This window comes from Choloepus didactylus, chromosome 3, assembly GCF_015220235.1.
Source record: "Choloepus didactylus isolate mChoDid1 chromosome 3, mChoDid1.pri, whole genome shotgun sequence".
Classification (NCBI taxonomy): domain Eukaryota; kingdom Metazoa; phylum Chordata; class Mammalia; order Pilosa; family Megalonychidae; genus Choloepus; species Choloepus didactylus.
The window spans coordinates 164,339,506-164,359,911 of NC_051309.1; the positions used below are offsets into that span (position 1 = coordinate 164,339,506).

Here is a 20,406-nt window from a genome sequence, read left to right on the forward strand (position 1 = left end):
AGGGCATATATATATACAAATAGCAATTTTCAAAACCCACATTTTTTTGTAATCCAAGAGATTTAAACTCATTTATATTTGAAAAATAGAGGTTCCTTTTACACGAGTTTTCTAAGCTTCTGATATAATGGAAAAACATTTGCTTTTTGTCCAAATAGGCTGTTCATGCTCAATTATTTAAGCTACCTTTATGATATTTTCCAGCATCAATAAGTTATGTCAGGGACTGAGTCACATTCTTCCTGTTGATCTAAATGTTTGAGTGGCAGTCTGGTTTTATCCCCACGTTTCATAGTCACCTGGGCTTGGTACTTAGGCTCCGTCATAATAGTCCGCTTTCACAAATTAGGCTGTGGTATAAAATCATGCTGTATAAAATTCTGCTGCTTTAACACAATCTTTCCCAATCAGATTTGAAATTATGTTAAAAACCATCAACGGACCACTACTGCCAATAAAAATACTTTAGTATTTCCAAATATATATTTTTATAAATGGAGTAAGATGGGAATGAGAAGGATGAAAGAAACCCGAACTAAAATGTACTCCAAAGAAAGTACAAAGTGGTACAATGACCTCAGAGAACATTCCTTAAAAGGAAGAGTTAGTAAAATGTAATGCATGTTTGCTAAATGTATCAAAGAATTAAAATACGTCTTTAAGTGCTTAATGACCTCAAAGATCTACCAGTTGACTGGTGGTGGTTTTTCATCTTAAGATTTCAGATAGCATTTAGGCATGAAATTCTAACTCTTGATAATATAATAATAATAATTAACCATTACCTGTACATGAAAGTATCAAGTACTAGAGGAGCATGATGTGTGCAACCTACTCTCAAATGTTTAGAAAATAGGTAGTTAGAGAGAGAGACAGAATGATATAACAAATGTGACAAAATGCTAATGGTTGGTAAATCTAGATATCTGGGTGGGGGTTATGTTGCAGTTCTGTGTATTGTTTCTGTATTGGTTTTGCAATTTTCCCATAAGTATGAAATCATTTCAGAATAAAAAGTTTAAAATTAATCGCTATCAAGTTACATTATGCTCTCTTTTTTGAATGTTCCAAACACCATATGAATCAATGGGAGAGTGAGAACTACAACCAAGAATCTAGACTTTTGATTATTTTTTCTAACATGCACATAAAACCCGCTCTCCTCTTTCACCGAGTATATGATCTATTAAAACGAACATGACCCACTTACAATTATTTTGACGAAGCTGGCAGGGAATAGGCCAGTCTGGTTTCTACATTTCCCTCTGTACCAATCTGTATCAATTTTTTCCAGAAGATAAACAATTTCTCCAGAAATGAGGTGCAAATCATTGACTTGCTCTGTAATATAAAATTATAATTACATATGACAAATTATCCTGGGTGCCAGCATAAAGTAGCATTTAGTTCTGTCCACTAAGGCAGTATGTTCTGTTGATTCTGAGAACAGATAATACTAATCAAATAGACTTAAAAATTACTATTCTTTTTTTGGATTAATTTTTATAAGCTCCTTTTAAGATCAAATTAAATAAATTAACCATGCACTGATTTGTGGGAAATGGTTAACTTTAAAACAACACTGTGCTTAACCTATGAGTCTACTGTGAATGATATAAACCTCTTGCTGCCAGTCTTATTTAATACACACTGAACAGCTGTATGGGCTTTATAAACATGGTATAGTATTCTTATCACTATTCTCAATCATACTTAAAAATCATATCAATTTGAAAATATTAGGTAAGGCAGTACTATATACAGCTCATCACAAGCAAATTTACCCAAACTAAAATAAAAACCAGTCAACCAAGTGGATAAAAAGGAGGTTGTAAACAACTCAGGAATTTATTCATCAAAATAAGTGATTATAAAACAAATTTATTATGGTGATCACACACGTAGTAGTTGAGATATGTATGTAGGTTTTATAGCTCTTAGGACAAAAAACTTCACTTATTAAATTTAAAATTAATTTCATTGCAGCTATTAATTGATATCCTGTTTTGAAAGTGTTAAAAAGTCTACAACTGGTAGGCAATTTGTAATTTGTTTATTTAAAAGGGAAATGATTCTCTTTCTCTCCTCTCTCAGTGAGTTTCAAAGGCAAGGGTATAAGCTAAGCCCTCTGGAAAGGCTGGGTGCAATCAATTCTTCTGAAGATGGAGTGACGGATAAGACGAACTCTCCGGGAGAGGGCGCCCTGGGGAGGGTAACCCGGGGAGGAACACTCCCTTCCCCACCTCCCACCCCCCACCCCAACCCCTACCCCTGGTCTTAGGGCTCTACCACTTGATTATTAGGTCCTTACCTGCTGGGAAATCATGAAGCACGACTGCATGAGGAGCACTGCTGTCAACAACAGGCTTTGGAGCAAGGCTTGGATCCTTAGTGGGAAAACAGGGCTATGAATGAAATGTCCAGGATGGATGCTGGATTTATTATCTATTCTGAAACCCCAATTTTTTTTCTCACTAGTGTCCTACGGATACAGTTACATTATGAATACAAGAAGCAAACCACAGCATTGAGCCCAACAAGGCAATCGTGAGCAAGTTGAAAAGGAACCTGTATTTATTTGCCTTAGGGAGGACGGAAATAACTCTCAATTATTCACATTCCCCAGCATGTTTTTTTTTTTTTTTTAACAGTACCTATTCTACCCTGAATTAGGTGTTTTTGACCTCTTTGCATTTCAAGGGTCGCCTTTTCCTTAAAGTGTGATTATTATTAAACCTGGAAGACAGCGCCTTAACAGCTGTTCTTGTTCAACAGAATGGGAAAAGAAGAAAGTTCCTGCAATTTGTGCTCTTGCCTTTCGTACTAGAAGGTGCCAATGACTTCCCACAAAAGCATAATTCACAAAAAGTAGGACCCATTTCATTTATTACTACTTAATAATAGTAATAATAACTGAATGCCTTCTCTAATTCAAAAGCAATGCTATCTTGCATGCCTGGCCTGGATATTCCATTTAATCTGAATGGTTTATTTAATGATAATTCTATGTAAATTATCAAAGAGAATCCAATATTCTCTACCCATCTATCCAATTGCTTAGATTGGCTAGAAAAGGTTCAACTGAAGAGTGACCTTTTCTTATTGACAGGCAGTTGTTATTCTTCGTTTTTCTGTATGAAGAGACAGGCTTATCTACATAATCAGCATCATAAAATCTGAGAAGGATATTATTTGGAGTTACAACTTAGAACTCTGACACTGGCAAACCTGTGAAATAATGCAGATTTTTGTGCCCCTTCATGTACTTTCCCCTGCGTCAATGATTCTTGTTCTCTTAGGGATACCCTAGTATTTCTATTCTTCATCCCTTCTCTGGGCCAAGATGCCTCCTGCTGATCAGACCGTGGTGTGGAAGACGGTCGACTTCATGTTTCCATCCTGCCACATCTTTTCTCCTGATCATTACTGAATCCCACCATTTCTTTAAACCAAAATGCACCTGTAGAGGTGCAATACATTCCCTTGTTGGGTAAACTGAAATACTGATTTAAATCAAGAGAGTAATGGCTAAAGGCACCTTATTTTATTAGCTAATCACAGTAACACTGACACACTGACATTTTCTTAGGGGTCAGTTAGTGCTGTCCCTAAATAAATAAGCAATATGAGCACTCCAGGAACTGTGAGAAATTTTAGGTCTGAAGAGGTTTTAAAAAATTACTATTTATATAATTTGTTATATATGTGTTCATAATTTTTTCATGATTTACATTTGTGGAGAGAGGAATGACTATTCAATAAACGGTGTTAGGATAGATCGCTATCCATTTGGAAAAAACTAAAGTCAGAGGCCTATCTCATACCAAACAGAAACAAGAATTCCAGATGGATTAAAGATCTGAGTGTAATAGAGAATTAAAAACAATAGAGAGAACAAACAAAACCAAAAGTTGGTTTTTTGAAAAGATCAATAAAATTAACAAAACTTTACCTAGGCTGACAAAGAAAAGAGAGGACACAAATAACTAAAATCAGAAATAAAAACGGGGACCTTACAACCCACCTCACAGAAATAAAAACAAATATGAGGATACTATGTACAACCATACACCAACAAATTAGACATCCTAGATGAAACAGACAAATTTCTAGAAACACAAAAACCACCTACACTGACTCAAGAAGAAACAGAAAATTAGCAAATCAATAACTAGTATAAAGATTGAATCAGTAAACTAAAACCTCCCAAACAATCTCTTCAACAAATGGTGCTGGGAGAACTGGCTTTCCATATCCAAAAGAATGAAAGAGGACCCCTATCTCAAAACTTATACTAAAATTACTCAAAATGGATCAAAGACCTAACATTATGAGGCAAGACCATAAAACTCCTAGACGAAAATCTAGGGAAGCATCTTCCAGATTTTGTAGTAGGTGGAGGTTTCTTAGACCTGACACGCAAAGTACACGCAACAAAAGAAAAAATAGATAAATGTGACTGCATCAAAATTGAATACTTTTGTGCATCAAAGGACTTTGTCAAAAAGGTAAAAAGGCAGTTTACTCAATGAGAGAAAATATTTGGAAACCACATAGCCGATAATGGTTTAATGTTCAGAATATATAAAGAAATCTCACAATTCAACAATAAAAAGACAACACAATTAAAAAATGGGCAAAAGACTTAAACAGACACTTTTCCAAAGAGGAAATACAAATGACTAAAAAGCACATGAAAAGATGCTCGGCATCACTAGCTGTCACAGAAATGCAAATCAAAACCATAATGAGATATCATTTCACACTTACTAGAATGGCCATTATAAAAAAAAAGTCCCAGAAAACTACAAGTGCTGGAGAGGATTGGAGAACCAGTTATACTTAATCACTGCTGGTGGGAATGCAGAATGGTGCAGCCACTTTGGAAGGCAGTTTAGCAGTTCCTCAGGAAATTAAATATAGAATTACCATAAGACCCGGCAATCCCACTTCTAGATATATATACAAAAGAATTGAAAACAGGAGATTGAACAGGTATTTGCACATGGATGTTCATAGTGGCATTATTCACAATTACCAAAAGATAAAGTGTCCATCCAACTAATGAATGGATAAACAAATGTGGTATATACATACAATAGAATATTATTCAGAAGTAAAAAGGAATGAAGTTCTGGTTCATTCAACAACATGGATGAACCTTGAAAAAATCACGTTAAGTGAAATATGCCAGACACAAAAGGACAAATATTGTATGAACTCACTGATATGAAAGAATTAGAATAAGCCAACTCACAGAGCCAGAAACTAGAATATAGATTACCAGGGAGTGGGGTGAGGGTAGGGATGGGAAATTAATGCTTAAATTGTACAGGTTTCTCTTTGGGTTGATGGAAAAGTTTTGGTAACAGATGATGGTGATGTTAGTACAACATTGTGAATGTAATTAACACCACTGAATTATATATTTGAATGTGGTTAAAAGGAGGAAATTTTAGGTTGTACATGTTACAAGAATAAAAATTAAAAACAAAACAAAACAAACCAACCATGGGACTGTATAACACAAAAAGTGAACACTAAGTTAATCCATGGATTACAGTAAATAGTACAATCATAAAAATGTTCTTTCATCAGTTATACCAAATGTACCACACTAATGCAAGAAGTTAACAATAGGGTGGTATATGGGAACCCTGTATTTTATCCATGATTGTTCTGTAAACCTACAACTTCTTTTATTTAAAAAAAAAAAAAAAAAGGCCAAGAAAGGGAGGGAATGGGAGGAGAATTGTGACTTACGTTCCCCAACCACACAGTTTCCCTTCTCCACCTTATGTGTGGCTATCCCTGGCTGCTAATCAACCTACCCTGGCAGATGAAGGGCAAGAGGGACAGGCAAGACAGGGTTGCCTGCAAAGGACAGGTACAGTTTAGACCACAATGCCAAGGTAGGTATCTGGTATGTAAATGAATATATTTCAAGGCTCCTTCTAATATGAAAATATGTGGTAATACAAATGGGCAATAGTAAGAATAGCTAATATTTATTGTTCACTCATTATATGCTATTCACTATATTAAATACCTTAAACGCATTAGCACACTTAATTTTTTGAACCTCTTTATTGAGATTTAATTCACTTACCATAAAATTCACCCACTTAAAATGTAAATGCCAATGGTTTTAGTATAAATGCAGTTATGTGACTCTCATCATCTTAGAGCATTTTCACTACCCCCTAAAGAAACCCCCTGGTCTAACAGTCACTCCCCGTTCCCTCCTCCTCCCCAGCCCTAGGAAACCACTAATCTACTTTTGTCTCTACGGATTTGCCTATTCTGGACTATTCATATGAAGAGGACAATACAATATATCATTTAATTCTAAAAAACAACTCTTTGAGGAATAATCTATTTCACATATTTAAAGAAAAAAAGAAGTTAAGAGAGATTAAATAATTGCTTAAGGTGGTAGAAGGGGAGCTCAGCACAGTTCCATGAAATCCAATGCTGTGCACTCACCATGCACTAGGCAACCCCAGGTCTCAGGGATTCAACCTCAACTGATAATGTTCAATATTCTGTTTATTAAGGTATGGAAAAATATAACACATTTTAAGACATCTCCATCTTAAAATTAAACTTTCAAATAGGCAAGTTTCATTTTTCTAAAAAACATAATGATGGCCATTGGCCCGGAAGCCTAAAGGAGGCTTTATTTCAGTGTCACCTATGGCTGGCCATCGGAGGCCAACTCTGCAAGTCTACAGTACAAGGTGAGTACGGGTAACTCCGAAACACAAATTTTTAGTTCTTAGCAAACTTCAAAAGATAAACTACCTTCTGAGAAGAAAGAATTGGACTAGATTATGAAAACTAGGATGAATGGCAAACCAAATATTTTACTTGGGTTAAAAGACTGGTGAGTGTTATTTTTCATGTTTGCTACATTAACTAATAGATAATGACAATTTTACTGGATAACTTAAGAAACTTTTAAAAATATACCTCTACAAAATTATAAATGGCCTTTTTCTTGCTAAACAAATGACCTTCAATAGTCATTGCATTCTGCCAGACTCCATAAATTTGAGGTCATTGGATTACATTTCATTTCATTATTTTATAAGCTATAATCAGAGAAATTAGGTTCATACTACATTTAAATCTTAAAGGGAAGTGCTTTGTATGCCATACATAGCATTTATAGGGCCCCCTTTAAAAATAATTATCCATTCTGCTAGGAAACTAATCTCTCACACTTTGGTAAGCATGTTTACATTACTGAAAAAATAAACAGCTCTCGCAGTTGAAAATTAATGACTGAGTGTTCTGTTTGCTATAAGTCAGCATGATATGAAGAAGGCAAAACACATGATAGTCACTGTGTATGAAAGTGATTAGTATGACGGGTAAGTCTCCTAGAAGTAATTTATTTTTAAAATGGAATAAAATGCTACTGTAATTTCTACTTTGGCTAAAATAAATGTGATAATAAAAACCTGGGGATGAGATATGATTAATAGCGCAATGAAATGTACTGCCACGTGTGATATAAGAGCTGTACGGTATTCATTCCTTACTTTTGGTCTGCTTCTAAGATGTTCATCAAGTGGGGTGATAATCTTCATCTGAGACAGGTGAACTCAGCCAGTGTCTTCTCCCTTTTGGCATTCCAAGTAATTATTTTCAGCCTGCTCTAGCATCACAAGTACATCCCCACGATGTAAGGTACAATGCCACTCTCTGAAGCAATTATTATTTAATAAAACATTATTGCTTTTTTTTTTTTTTTACATTTTAATCTTTGGAGCCTAAAGCATTTAATAACATTTAATAATGTGCAATAGTAGTAACAGAGGCTAGCAATTTTTTACATTAGTCAGTAAAAAAAGAGCCCTTCTTTTCCTTTCAAAAGAGTTCTCTGGGGTTTTGAGAGACAATGTCTTCATTGGCAATTCCATGAAGCACAGACAGCTTAAATGTAAACCAAGGAAAGCATTATTCTCAAATAACCTCCGCATAAATTGCTGTTCTTCGGGGGATTTGGCATGTATGCCTAAAGAGCAACTCCTCCAGCAGTTAAAATCTGGCTTCTTCATGCACTAGACCTTGTGGGGCCTGCCATTTTGCACAGACTCTAAAAGGTCTGGGGGTGTGGGGTTGAACCTGCAGGACCACAAGGCATGAATGTGGCATCAGGTTCCCTTTAACAACCACAGCAGGAAGTTCATTCTAAAGGGCAAGGCCCGTCAAGTCCCCTGGGCATCTGAAAGTCAAATATGCAGGAACTGACCTCATAGTCTGCCAAGACACATCTTTAGCACAGGGTTCTCAGCTTTGCCCTTTGACAGCTGAAAGGGGATTGGAACCCTCTGCTTAGTGTTTGACTGACAGTTTCCATTTGCACTGAATCTTGTCTTCTCCCCAAGTTTTTCTGATACTAAGTGTCTACTTAAACTCATCTCACTGTCTGACCCCAGCCACTTCCTGGTCCACTCAGCTCAGTCTGACCTTAGAGTGTTTTTCACATCTGCACCTTACCCTGGTTGGTTTTAGCCAATTACTGCAGGTCAGAGGGCTTATACATTATGAAAGGCATACCCAGGAAATGTGAGAACACAAGCTCATTTCTAACAAGGAAAAAGAGGTACTGGGGCCCTTCCATCACCAAGGGGCAAAGACACAGAGTACAGGGATGTGCCCCTTAAAGCTGAGGGGTGGTGCTGCTTACCAGTATGTGTCAGAGTCCTGGGGCTCCCACTGCTCCCAGATTCCTAGCTAGGCCTACCCATTTTGGCTAGTATTTAATGGAAGGGTAGCAATGAGAAAAATGAGGGACTTAAATGATTATTTCATATTGAGACATTCTACCTTCAAAACATCATCGTTCTGAATTTATTAATTTCTTTGAGTTCCCAAATGCTTTATTGACATTGTAAAGCTATACTAAGAACTGTAAGTGACATCTGGTTCCCCAGAATGAGGCTCTCAACATGCAACAGCCAAAGCAAGTAGAGACTTTACAAGCAGTAACACTATTTTCAAAGTATGGCACAATGGCTAAGAGTGTGAGCCCAGAACCCACAGATCTGTGTTCAAATCTTGGCTCCACTATGAATGGCTTTGTGATTCCTAGGCAAGTATCTGGTTTGTTTGTGTCTCATTTTCCTCCTTGATATGATGGGAATAATAATAGTATTTACCTCAGAGAGTAGGTGTATAGATTATAAGAGTTTAACTTAATCTATATAAAGTGCTAGAACAGTGCCTCACAATTAATACTCAAAAAGAACATCAGCTAATGTTATAATCAGGTTATAATCCCTGTCTGCCCTGATTCCTTTCCCAATATTTCTCCTAATAATGAAACCCGATGTTAAAGACATAGTTCTACTACGGCCTACTTACTCATAAAGCACTCTTAAGGTCAATATTTAAATAACCTATCCCAAAGAGCTCCCTGGGTTTTAGCAATTGAAATTTTATCTGTTTAAATGAATATGGCTATATAAGAATATAACACCTCCTTCTTATCTGTCTGTACCCTTCTCTAAGGAGGATTAAAAAAAAGACTCTAAGTAGTTTAAAGTGAAAAGAATTTCTGGGCTTAATGATGGAAACATAGAACAATATAAAATTATTGTTCTCATTAAGAGATCCTGTCATACAATTGTCTTGTTCTCTTTATCATTTTTATTTGTTCTAGATTTTACCAGGCTAACCTGACCAAAGTAGAGAGCACATCAACTCTGTTTTTCATGTATGGCAAATAGAGACAAAGGTTTAATATTATATGATGAGAAAAACATTCAAGGAGAAAAAAATTAATATTTCAACTATCTCAATTATTGATGAAAATGTCTAAATGGTAACTATTAAATGGACCATGATAATTAGACTAAGAAAGGGGAAAATGAAGAAAAACCATCCATCTTAATAAGAACTTTCTACTCATTTTAAATTTTACCTGATGGCAAGATAGCAACAGTAAATTATAATATCCCATTGCTATAATCTACTGGGCTAGGTTCTTCAGCGTTTCTGTTTGCTTAAGCCAGATATCAGGTTATAATCCCTGTCTGCCCTGATTCCTTTCCCAATATTTCTCCTAATAATGAAACCCGATGTTAAAGACATAGTTTTACTACGGCCTACTTACTCATAAAGCACTCTTAAGGTCAAGTGGTAATTCTGCATTTGTTTCATCATCTTTTTCTAAGGAGCAATGGCATCTTACATATACTTTAGAACAAACCTCTTGACCATAAACATGTTTAAACCTAAATTTACCATGTATTTCCTGTAGAGAGGGTGTCCTGGTTTGGGGCGAGGGGGTAGCACTGGATCTTGATTTCTTAAGACTTGACTCGTGGCTTTTGAGAGTCCAGATGCCAAGTTATTTTGTTTTTTCTGCAGATCCATGTCAGAAGAGGACCGACTAAAAGGCAGTTTTTTACGTGATGCTCTGGATGCAGGAAGTTTGGGAGGAGGTGGTCTCTGAGGGGCCACCTTGGGAGGAGGCTGTCCAGCTGGGACGACTTTTCCAGTCACAGGTCTAAAAGTCAATGCAGAAGCCATGAGTCAGTTTTTGACTGGTATTAGGTTCTGTCCCTTGTTTTACAGACACACACATGCGCACACACATACACACACAAACTCAGCTTTCCGCTAGAGGAATACAATTTACTGAAACATGCAGGGTATGCTATTTTTGAGCAAACGGCCGCTGCATTAAACATTATATTATTAGAGGAAATGCCATGATGTTCCAGCTTCCTCTTATCTTGCACTAGAGATTCATTAGTTCAAGACAAACAAGCATTTACTATCATGAGCTCTCTAAGGCCCCATTTGCTCTTAAACACACCATGACTATTTTAGGAAACTAAGCACTTCTACCAACGTCTGAAATGAAATGCTTATAATAAGATATAAGGGTACATGATTAGAAAAGGAACATCAAAATCCCCAAATATTCATTTTAGAGGAATTACTACTAAAACTCTAATTTAGATTAATAGAAAGAAAGCTAGTTTTGGAAATGGAATAGAACAACTATTACTTCAAAGCCTTCCCTTAATCCCTATGATAACAATAAGGTCCAACATAGTAACATCGTCTGATAGCATCGCAGCCTTTTGTCTGAATAGCCCTGGAACTCAGGAGGGCTGATGGCCTCTGAGCTCATGTCTGTCCCCCTTGGGAAATGCCAAATCCCAGGCTGGTCTCTCATAACGGGGAGGGTATGTGTGCGTGCGCATGCAGATATTCCAGAAGTGGAGTTGTCCCAGGTTCAGGAGGGAGTCTTGTTTGTTTGCTTCAGGAAAAGAAATACAGATCCGTGTTTGTGCCCTGTGAGGTTTTGGATTGTGTTAACAAGAGGGAGCATTTCCTACCACTTTATCAGGAGCAGACTATGGGTTACTGGCCTGGGTAAATCTGTGAGTTTAATATATCTCTAAAACAACAGCAAGGTCAGAACTCAGCCCTGGTGACAGAAAAGAGAGTTAGGTCTCCAGGTCTCCCCATGCTTACATACCTTGGTGGCAGCCTGGGAGGCCCTCTCACGGAACCCCCTGTCTGACCAGCTCCCTCAGATTCCTGCAAGAATGGGAGAATGCTTTTTAGTTAAGGTTAATCTGAAACAAGAGTGTGCCAAGAGGAATTTGGGACATGTATTTGGTTGGATCAATAAATGGAAATGAGCTGAGTTTTAGAAATAGCTTAAAAGAGTTCTGATCTTAAACAATATTAAACAATATTGTTCCTACCTAAATTATCCACATCCCAAAACAAGTGAAAACACTGAGAGGAAGAGACCAGGCCTTCTGTTGACTGGGAAGTTAAAGGATCTCAGAGCCCAAGCTTCTGTTTTTTTGGGGGGAGAAAGGTCTTCATTAAATTTTCCTAATTCTGATCAAGTCTCCTTCTTTCCTTACCTTTTCTACTTTCTAAACTTCCAGTACTGACACCCCAAGATATTTCTCCGAGACCTCATAAGGGGAACAATGGGCCCTTTAAAATTATACTGCCTTTTATTTATTTATTTTTTTTTTTATTTTTGTAAAGAGGTTTAACTATAGCTTGGGAATCTTTGGGCTAATTCAGAGTATTTTCCTCCTTCTCATCTTATAAACAAGCTAAAACTCACTTCCATGGTTTTCCATTCATACTGAATATTTACCACATTTCTTTAAATACCAAATGATTAATTGCCATAACTGCACTCATTTAAACATGTTCCAGTTTTTAAAACTCCCATATTTAAAAACAAATTAAGCTTGCCCTTAAAACTTGGTTTCACTAATGAGTTCCGTTAATGTAGTGAGACAGATCATCAGCTCATAAACCCTATAATATTCCAGAATATAATCCATGCCTTATAAACATGCTGCTGCCTATTTCGGCAACCTTCCCCCCCCCCTCACCCCCGCCCCCGACAAATACTGCTATGATATTTGAAAAACTCACTTAATTTAAAAATTAAAACAAGCAAACAACTCTAGCTAGGAACTTTTACTGCTTTTCTCAAAATTATAGTTGTTAGATACCTTAATAATTAAGGGAAAAGTTTTAAAAATATAGATGCACAAATTTAACATGGAATAAATTTAACATGGGATGATACAAATGATGTACTACAACAAATACATATACTATGATCCCAATTTTGTAACACATAATAGCTGTGGTTATATCTGGGTGGTATATTCATGAGTCTTCAATTTTCTGACTTCCCAGCTTCCTACAGCGGGCAAATTTTAAATCGGAAAAAGAGTATATTCAAATTCCCCAGGAGGTTAGGCATGTCCTGAAAGGCAGTGCTGCGCCTGACACGTTTCAGGTACAGAGGGTCAGGGGTTGGTTCCTGGATGTTTGCCTACATCTGAACCTGAGTTCATGCCCAGGTTCTACCGATCGCCTTTGGAAGATTATTGATTAGGGCTTCATTCTCTTTAATATTCCATACATGACTAGGGACCTCTCTGCATCTGCCTTTTGGTTGTTTTTCTCTAGCTCTGACATCCATCAACTTTGGATTCTGATGTGTTGGGATAAGCATTTGAGTTTCTGGCGAAGTAGGGTTTTCTTATAGTCCCTGCAGATGCTGCCTTTTGTTCATCTGCACTGGAACAGTTTCTTATATTCTAATTTCAAAATAATTTATCCTCTTTTTCGGTGTGTTTTCAAAAGGCAAATATTCTTCAGGAGATACACTCTTGTCCGCCTCCTCAAGGATGACTTGGGAGCCTTGTGTTCCACTCTGCGGACAACACAGCACACAAAGGTATCTGCTCCTGCTGACTCGATAGCTCCTCATCCTGGAGTCCCTCATCACATAAGTGAAGGAAGTGAGGACTGGCAACCGCAGCCACCTCATCCTGAGACGGAAGTTTCCCAGTACTCAAGGCAGGGGACACAGTTTGCAAAGACCATGCCTATCCTCATTGGTCACCAGACTGGTAAAATATTCTCCATGGCCTCTCGTCTGAGATGCATTCACTAATTGCGGTTTTCAAACAAAGGAATTTCTCAGGTGTGGACTGACTTTCAGGCCCTGGAAACGCAAATATGTGACCTCGTGGGTCTATTTCCTCATCTCTTCTTCCTTCGGACTCAGTGTGTCCTTTCTGGAAGAAAGTTCTGACTGTCTTTGTAACAAGGACAGGGCAGGATTTTCCTGTTTTTCATGTGAGGAACAAACACAGTAATAAATATAATTATTTCTTAGTTTTTAGTCTAATTTCCTTTTCATGTTTGTCTAAAATGTGGGAGTTGTTTGGAAGATCTGCTTAACTCCAAGACTATGATATCACTTGACGTATGGTATGTATGTGTGTTTGGTCCTTCTTACTCTATTTTACAACCTTTTGAGAGCAGAAGCCAGTGACCTTCTAAAGTGACTTTTCTTCTATGGAATTTTTGGATTTTCTTATTCAACAACAGTATGGCAGGGGCCTTATTATTCTCCTTTGGGCTTTCTCAACCCAGTTTTAATAAATATTTATTATCAAGTACTTTGAAAATGTAAGTGATCCCTCAATTCTAATTCATCCTACAGGAAAATCTCATTAAGTTGATATTGGCTAATTCAATTTAATGCCTTCTTTAAAGAAATTTCTCTTCACCAAATGATTAGATGGGTTAGCCTGTAAAATAAATAATACACTATATAAAACTACGATGAAATTTGAACTGAAAATTTGGTTCAAAGACTTTAAGAGCTGGTTTCTTTTGAAACAAACATTAAAGATTATCTGCCACAGGGTAATCAAGAGTATATAAATGATTTAATTACTTAAAAATAGTATGGGGATATGATGTTGAGATCAAAATTAAAACATATTTTTAAAAACTCTTTGGCCACATCTGTTAACAAGCACCCTATGAAGCACTATTTTCTTAAATTAAAAAAAATTCTCCTTAAATTTCAGATTAACAAATTCTTATAGCAATTATCTTAAAATTATGCCTCTAATTGGATAGTGTAAATAAAAACTGATAATTTGACTAAATTTATTTCCACAAATGTTAAAGGTTTTAAGAGATTTTTAATAACTTCTGCATTATTAGTGTCATTTAAGACAATGCCATTACATTGGCACAGGACAAATTATTTTATAATGAAGTACAATGAACTGGCCTAATTCTTTTGCTCTATAGGGATTTCAAAAATATTGAACATCACATTAAATAAGTATGCAGGGCTTGGAAATTGGATTGTAATAAAGACTTTTTTTTTTTTTTTAAATATCTGACAGGTAGTATATTTAGACATTGCTTGAGAATTTAAAATTAGCACATAGCTCAGTCTTCAACCTAAGCCAATCTATAGTGACTACTTACCAAGTTTCTAGCTCTGTCAACATTAATGAGCTTTCCAGATACTGCACTGCAAGTGTTTCCAATGGGTTTTTCAGCAGGGAGAGGAGGGGGGCTTTGTGGATCCTCATGTAAACCTGGAAAAATAGCAGTTAATTCATCAACAATTTATGGTCTTTGGGAATGAAATGATTGCAGCTTGTTTGTTTGGGGGAAATGGCTATCATAAAAGATCTACACAAAGAACAGACAGCTAAACAAACAAGAAAGAGCTCCCAGCAAACCTCAGGGACTTGTTGAGTTGGGCAACATCTGTTAATTTCCCTGAATGTTTTAAAGAGAGTCAAAATAATACTAAAAATTAAAAAGGCAGTAGCATTCGTTGAAAACCTTCTATGGCCAGGCAATAAGTTATGCACTTTAGTCACAAATGTTTCTCCAACCAGCACTGTCCACTAGTTACTAACCACACATGATGATATAAACTTATCCTTTAATTAATTAAAATTAAATGAAATTAAAAATTTAGTTCCTCAGTTGTACCAGTCATATATCAAGTGCTCAATTGCCACATGTGGCTAGTAGCTACCATATTCAACAGCAGAGATATAAAAAATTTCCATCTTTACCTAAAGTTCTATTAGATAGTGCTACACTAGATAATATCCTACCCATTTTACAGATGAAGAAACTGAGGCTGAGAAAAAAAAGTGAGCTACCCAAGGTGCTAATGCTAGCAACTGTCAGATCCAGGGTTTTGAACCCCAAAGCCTGTGTTCATTCTAATAAGGCATGTTGCTCCTTAACAGGTGGTGTATCCAACTCTCCCCTGTCCAAATATTTGAAAGTGGTTTCCAATTCATTAGCTCCAGATTAATGGACTTTGGCTACCTTCAATATAACAAACAATACCTTCATACCCCAACCTCATCTTTATCTCAGTGGTAGTACACCTCCAATTTATTTTAAAAAGAAAACAAAGATGACCATATTTAATTGGTGACTGCTAATTAAAAAGAAACCCAAGTATGAAAACTTGGGAGAGAGAACTTGAAGATGCTGATGGAGGCTAAAGCTACCTTTAATACACTGGCTTGAGCATTGAAAGATGAGAATTTTCTCTTCTTTTCAAATGAACATCCCCTGCTTCCATTACACATGAAAAACCTATAACAAGAGGATGATTTGTCAAGACTTCCTGTTTTACCCACTGACAGGGAAACATTCTCAAAGGGAGGAAAACACGAGGCCAGCAATTAGGAAGACCACGATTTACAGACAGGCAGGCGTTCTCAGTGAGAGGCGGGGCTGCTTTGGGAATTAAGACACAGACAGGAACATCCCAACTCAGTCGACATCCTGGAGACTTTGTGCTGCAGTTTCCTTATTCTTACAAGGAAATAATGAGCCATTTAGGAAATTATATTGTTGTGGCAAACATTTAAAAGTATAAAGTAGCAATAGTAAGAAAGTAGAGAGGAGATAGCTTCCTGTATGGAAGGGGTATAGGGAGTATCAGGTTTGGGGGGTGGTGCTGAGGGGGTGGGGTTTGTGGTAGGGGGTTTCCAATTTTAAATAGCTGGTCAGGGAAGGTCTTACTGAGAAAAATGGTGTTTCAGCAAAGACTTGAAGGAATGGAATGGTAAGGGAGAGAACTGTGCAGATATCTGGGGAGGGGACATTACTGGCAGAAGGAAGACCAAAGAACAGCAAGGAGTTTGACATCACAAAGCTGTCCCTTTCTTCCCTGGTCCATACCAAGTTCTTCAGACACCAAAAGTTGCATTCTTTTCTTTACACAGCATATATGTGTTGCTCAATAATTGTAATAATAAAATTCCGAAGAACAGGTTTTTGATATAAACAGAAATAAATGTCTAAAAACTGTTTTGGCACTTTAGTTCTCTCACATCTGGTTGTATAGAATGCAACTCCTTAACAGTTGCTGCAGCTTGTCAGAATAATAATTAAAGGTGATTCTTCAGTATATCTTTTTTTTTAAATTGTTTTATTGAGATATATTCATATACCATAGAATCATCCATGATGTACAATCAGCTGTTCACAGTACCATCACATAGTTGTGCATTCATCACCCCAATCTATTTTTGAACATTTTCCTTATAGCAGAAAGAATCAGAATCAGAAAAATAAAAATAAAAAAGAACACCCAAATCATCCCCCCTATCCCACCCTATTTTTCATTTAGTTTTTGTCCCCATTTATCTACTCATCCATCCATACACTGCATAAAGGGAGTGCAATCCACAAGTTTTTCACAATCACACTGTTTTACCCCTTGTAATCTACATTGTAACACAATCGTCTTCAAGAGTCAAGGCTACTGGGTTGGAGTTTGGTAGTTTCAGGTATTTACTTCTAGCTATTCCAATACATTAAAACCTAAAAAGTGTTAACACAACAGTGCGTAAGAATATCCACCAGAGTGACCTCTCAACTCCATTTGAAATCTCTCAGCCACTGAAGCTTTATTTTGTTTCATTTTGCATCCCCCTTTTGGTCAAGAAGATGTTCTCAATCCCACGATGCCGGGTCCAGATTCATCCCCAGGAGTCATCCTGCGTTGCCAGGGAGATTTACACCCTTAGGAGTCATGTTCCACGTAGGGGGGAGGGCAGTGAGTTCACCTGCCAAGGTAGCTTAGAGAGAGAGGGCCACATCTCAGCAACAAAGAGGCACTCGGGGAGAGACTCTTAGGCACAATTATAAGCAGGTTTAGCCTCTCCTTTGCAGTAACAAGCTTCATAGAGGCAAGCCCGAAGACAGAGGGCTCAGCACATCAAGCCGTCAGTCCCCAGTGTTTGTGAGAACATCAGGAACAATCCAGGTGAGGAAGTCCAACACCTCCACATCCTCCCCCAGCTCCTCAGGGGGACCCCGAATATATATTTTTATTCTCCGCCCAAATTACTTTGGGATGTATTCCAGCATATCTTTTTGAGGATTTCAGAACTATTAATCCAGTTTAGAGGTGTCCTGAAAAAGTTAACCTAGCAGGCCTGAAACTACTTATCCTTAGAAAGGCCTACTTATAAGGTTGGCCCTTGGCTGGCATCTGGGACCTTGGATTTCAGAAGGGTTCCCACCATTCCCAGAACTGCCAAGTGGTTCAACAGTATGGTTTATGTCGAACACCTGCTTTACTTCTGGAGCCTGGAATTCTGGTACATGCCAGGAGGGTGCCTACACGGCCAGCCTCCAATCAAAACCCTGGGCCATGAGCCTCTAATGAGCTTCCCTGGTTGAAAGCGTTTCACGCATGTTGTCACAACTCAGTGCGTGAGGAATTAACTGTCCTACGTGACTTCTCTGGGAGAGGACTCTTGGAAGCTTGAGTCTTCACTCTATGTGCCTTTTCCCTTCACTGATTTTCCTTTCTACCTTTTTGCTGTAATAAATCATAGCCATGAGTACAACTATCTGCTGAATCCTAGGAGTCCTCCTACTGAATCTGCAAACCAGGAGATGGTCCTAGGGAATCCCCGACACCACAGAGGAATGAATTTAAGCATAAAATTTGCATTACTTAAAACCCACAAGAGTGCCTGACAATATTTAAGCTCATGATACCTCACTATACCTGTTAAAATTCAGAATACTTTTAACAAGATAACAGCAAATGGGCAAACAACTGCTAACTATCTCAAATAACCCAGGAAGTATAATCTTACACTGCTTTGTGGGCTATATAATACTGTTGAAATAAATACACACCAGTTCTTTAATCTAATGCTACCAAATGACCTCTTGAGAAGAGAAAACCCACCAGAATAAGCTACTCTTGACCTTTCCTCCTGCCCATTCTTCATAGCAAATCAATTCAGTCTTCTTCATACCTGGCTGGGAGCCATCAGTTAATAACAAAACCATCACAAGACTAAAATCAATATGATCCTGCTGGGTAGTGTTTTATAGAGAAACCAAATGGCTAAAATAAAGGGCTTATTAGGGCATTCCAGAGCGTGTCTTCAATACAACCCTAGGGTGCTACAGGTGAAGGACTGGGATGCTTGCTCTGCTGTTAGGGGGAATGGAGCGGTCAGAATCTCTTCTTAGCAGGAAGGATGCACTGGGCTGTGCAAAGGCATTGGGGGTATAAATGAAACCGGAGACCCATGGAGAAAGCTGTGTGATTACTCTGAGCAAAGCCCAGGAACTGCTCTGGACCCTCCCCCCCCCCACACACACTTTAAAATCATGTCTGGGGCCTGAAACAAAATAGTTCTGTCTTGCTTGTCCTTCACCCTTATGATAAATATCATATTTTTTTTTGGTAAATACTTACCAAAGTTCATACAAAATGACATTTATTGTACCATTAAAAAATTAAGTGAAGAAGTATATCAAAATGTAGTATCACACTAATTTAAACATTTTTATACTTTGTTGTAAGTAAAGCTTTTAGTTTTCAACCTTATATAGTTTCCACACAGCCATATTTGGATTATGCTGATTAGAAAAATAAACTTCTCACTGATGTACACAACTTTATTTGTTACTAATTTCAATTTACTTTGCTGCCAAATCTTTACCAGCAGCACTAACATGGGCTACTAAAGTGTTCTGAGCCTCACAGTCTCCCTCTTTTCTTTCTGCCTAATGACATTACAGAGATGAAATCCTAATTTACTGTACTAATTCTTTAGAGAATTGTGAAAAAACAACCAGTTTCCTCCAGCTGATGAATAATAATAAACGGCAGATTACACATAATTTCAAAAAGAGACACTGATAAATTAGCATATATTTTTCCCAGGCTCTTGGAGAAACAAAAAAAGAAAGCAGAGAAGTGCTTACATTTTCCTGGTTTGGCTGGAATTCGAATCACAGTGGGTTTCCGGCTGGGTGCTGGTTGAACTACTTGTTCTTTTGTTGGTTCTGTTTTTGTGAGGAGCTGAAAGGGATCTAATGAAAAACACAGTTTATTTTGCATGTTTTAGTTAACATGGTCTCAAACAAAAAATCTCATTCATAATTAAAGAGTCATTTTTCATGCCCCAGGGGAAACAATTCATGGATAAACAAAATCTCAGTTTGCAGAGACAAAAACAAAGTTGATGCTCATGAAAGGAAATAACTTTGTGCTCTGTAAATAATTCATATGGCTTTTCTTCCTCTCTGATGAGACAGATCCAGGATGATCTTGAATTATGGAGAAGCTATCTTTCATGGGAGAGCAATCATTTCATAAGTGTCCACTTGAAAGTGAGGGGCAACTGAAACGAGGCACCAATCTTCCCTCATTATGAAACCTCCCAGATCCCCCAGGAAGGAAGGATTCCCTTCTCCCCTGTTCCTGTACTAGAATACTCACTCCTAGGGACTCCCCAACAGCCTCCACCCTCTCTCATCCTACTCAGCACTGTGCCTTACCTAGGACAGGTGCTCAGCAGTCTTATATTTAGTAGGTGCTGGGAGTTGAATCATGTCCCCACAAAAGGCATATTCAGGTCCAAACTCCTGGTCCTGTGGTGTGAACCCATTTGTAAACAGGCCCTTTGAAGATGTCATTAAAGCGTGCTTACACTGAATGCGGGTGGGCCCTCATCCAATATGGCTGAAGCCCTTATAAGCAAAGGAAATTGGACACAGAAA

General features: G+C 37.6%; 1 protein-coding gene across 8 annotated transcripts in view; it reads right to left on the reverse strand.

Moving 5' to 3' along the window:
• SH3D19 (SH3 domain containing 19) overlaps positions 1 to 20,406 on the reverse strand; it is a 177,476-nt gene that overhangs the window by 12,543 nt on the left and 144,527 nt on the right. For 6 of the 8 annotated variants that reach the window (XM_037830802.1, XM_037830805.1, XM_037830804.1 and 3 more), the window contains 7 exons: positions 19,609 to 19,716; positions 14,815 to 14,927; positions 13,136 to 13,231; positions 11,507 to 11,568; positions 10,258 to 10,522; positions 2,312 to 2,387; positions 1,211 to 1,341 (listed from right to left, as the gene is read on the reverse strand). In XM_037830802.1, the coding sequence (XP_037686730.1) occupies positions 1,211 to 1,341; positions 2,312 to 2,387; positions 10,258 to 10,522; positions 11,507 to 11,568; positions 13,136 to 13,231; positions 14,815 to 14,927; positions 19,609 to 19,716 (851 nt within the window). The remainder of the gene's footprint in view (positions 1 to 1,210; positions 1,342 to 2,311; positions 2,388 to 10,257; positions 10,523 to 11,506; positions 11,569 to 13,135; positions 13,232 to 14,814; positions 14,928 to 19,608; positions 19,717 to 20,406) is intronic. The other 2 variants (XM_037830803.1, XM_037830808.1) reach the window with 1 other exon arrangement.